General features: G+C 68.7%; 1 protein-coding gene across 1 annotated transcript in view; it reads right to left on the reverse strand.

Moving 5' to 3' along the window:
• Positions 1-539: 539 nt before the first annotated feature.
• The window catches only part of LOC109318682 (F-BAR domain only protein 1-like), a gene marked incomplete at its 5' end in the record, with an annotated part of 6,534 nt that continues 5,426 nt past the window's right edge, over positions 540-1,647 (reverse strand). The window contains 3 exon segments of the mRNA XM_019548059.1: positions 540-887; positions 1,036-1,200; positions 1,300-1,564. Of these exon segments, the coding sequence (XP_019403604.1) occupies positions 865-887; positions 1,036-1,200; positions 1,300-1,564 (453 nt within the window).

Genomic DNA, 1,647 nt, shown 5'->3' on the forward strand with positions numbered 1-1,647 from the left:
GACCTGGCACCTCCTTTCCCCTGCCCCGCTGCCAGCCCGGGGGCACCTGCTCCAAAAGCTGACCCCCAAGCTCAGCAGCTGCCCCTATGCAAGCAGCTCCCAGGCCCCCCCAGAGGAAAGCCCAGTCCCTAGTTTACAGTGTGAGGCTGGGTTCGCTCCAGAGCTTTGCATTCCCTCTCCCCTGACCCAACTGCCTACTCCTGCTTGTGTAGACAGGACCCACTGCGCTTCCAGCGGGGCTGCAAGGCAGCTGCTCGCTACTGCCCTCTCACGGGGCTGGGGAGCGTGGCGCCTTGGCCACAGCTCGGCCACCTCCCTGGCTCCTTCGGACCCTGACCCAGCACCCTCTGCTCGCTGGCCCAGATGCAGCCCTCTCTGGGCTCGGGCACCTGCCCAGATCTGCTCTCCCAGGGCCCGGGGCACACGACAACGCCCCTCGGCCCTGGGGCAGGCACTGGGAGGTGCCGGCTCCCGCCCGCAGGCCCAGGCCGATGGCACAGAGGACGCTCCGGGGCTGTGGTGAGTCATTTTATTAGAAAATAAAGTGTTTATTAAAAGAGCAGCCCCAGGCCCGTGACTCCCCTTCCGCAGTGGCAGGGCAGCAGGGCACCTGTTTGGCCCCAGCAGGAATTTGGGCCGCACTGAAGGGAGCAGGGCTGCGTCCAGCCAGCCTGGCACCGTGCCTGGACTGCGGGGACACATGCCCCCGTGGAGCCCCCGAAACCGGCCCAGCCCCCTCCCGCCCGCACCCTCCCCCTCCAGCCGCTTCCAGTGCTTAAAACCCAACAACAAACAGAGACACCCACGGGGGAGACACCAAGGGACGCGCCGGCAGCTTCGCGGGGCTGCTGGAGATGGCACCGCTCACGAGCCAGCCAGGTAGATCCCTAGGGAGGAAGCAGTGAGAGGCAGGTTGGACACATGGGCTGGGGCCACGGGAAGGCCAGGTGCTGCACGAGCTCTGCCCCAGTCCAAGCAGATCCAGGGGAAACTGAGGCACTGGGGGAGGGGGCGCCGGGGGGTGGGCGGCAATACCTGTAGCGAACCTTTTCTTCACCAGCGACATGCGGTACCCGCTGCCCACCAGCTCCAGCTCCACCCCCGACAAGGTGCTGCCCTCGCTGGTGAACTGGGCGGCCACAGGGCTGGGCCGGCTGGGCCCGTCCAGGGGCTGCCAGCTGGCCGAGAGGCGGCCGCAGCCTGGGGAGGAGGCGGGGCTCAGGGGGCGGTCGACTCTGGCCACCCACTGACCCCCCCAGCCCGCTCAGGTAGCCCGACCCCTCCCTTCCTCCCACCCACCTCTCTGGTCCGGGGCGCTGGGCACGTCCAGCAGCCGCCACAGCAGCCGCTTCTCCTCCAGGTTCCTGCGTGGACGCAATGCTGCAATCGCCGGGCCGGCCCCAAATCTCGGGGTCCGGCCCTCACCCCCCAACACGCCGACGCCACGTGAGCTCGGCCCCTCCTGCGGCCCGGTGCTGCAAGGAGCCCCCCACCGGCTGCTCACGGGCAGGGGCCTGCCCCGAGCTGCTGGGGTCCTTCCGGGGGAGCAGCATGGGGGCCTGCGCTTGTGGGGTGGGGGTCCTGCCCAGTGGGGCAGCCCTGATTGGCTGCTCTTCCTCAGGAGGTGGGGCCGAATCGTGAAAAAGG

This window comes from Crocodylus porosus, unplaced genomic scaffold, assembly GCF_001723895.1.
Source record: "Crocodylus porosus isolate Cpor-Errol unplaced genomic scaffold, CroPor_comp1, whole genome shotgun sequence".
In the NCBI taxonomy this organism is placed as follows: Eukaryota; Metazoa; Chordata; order Crocodylia; family Crocodylidae; genus Crocodylus; species Crocodylus porosus.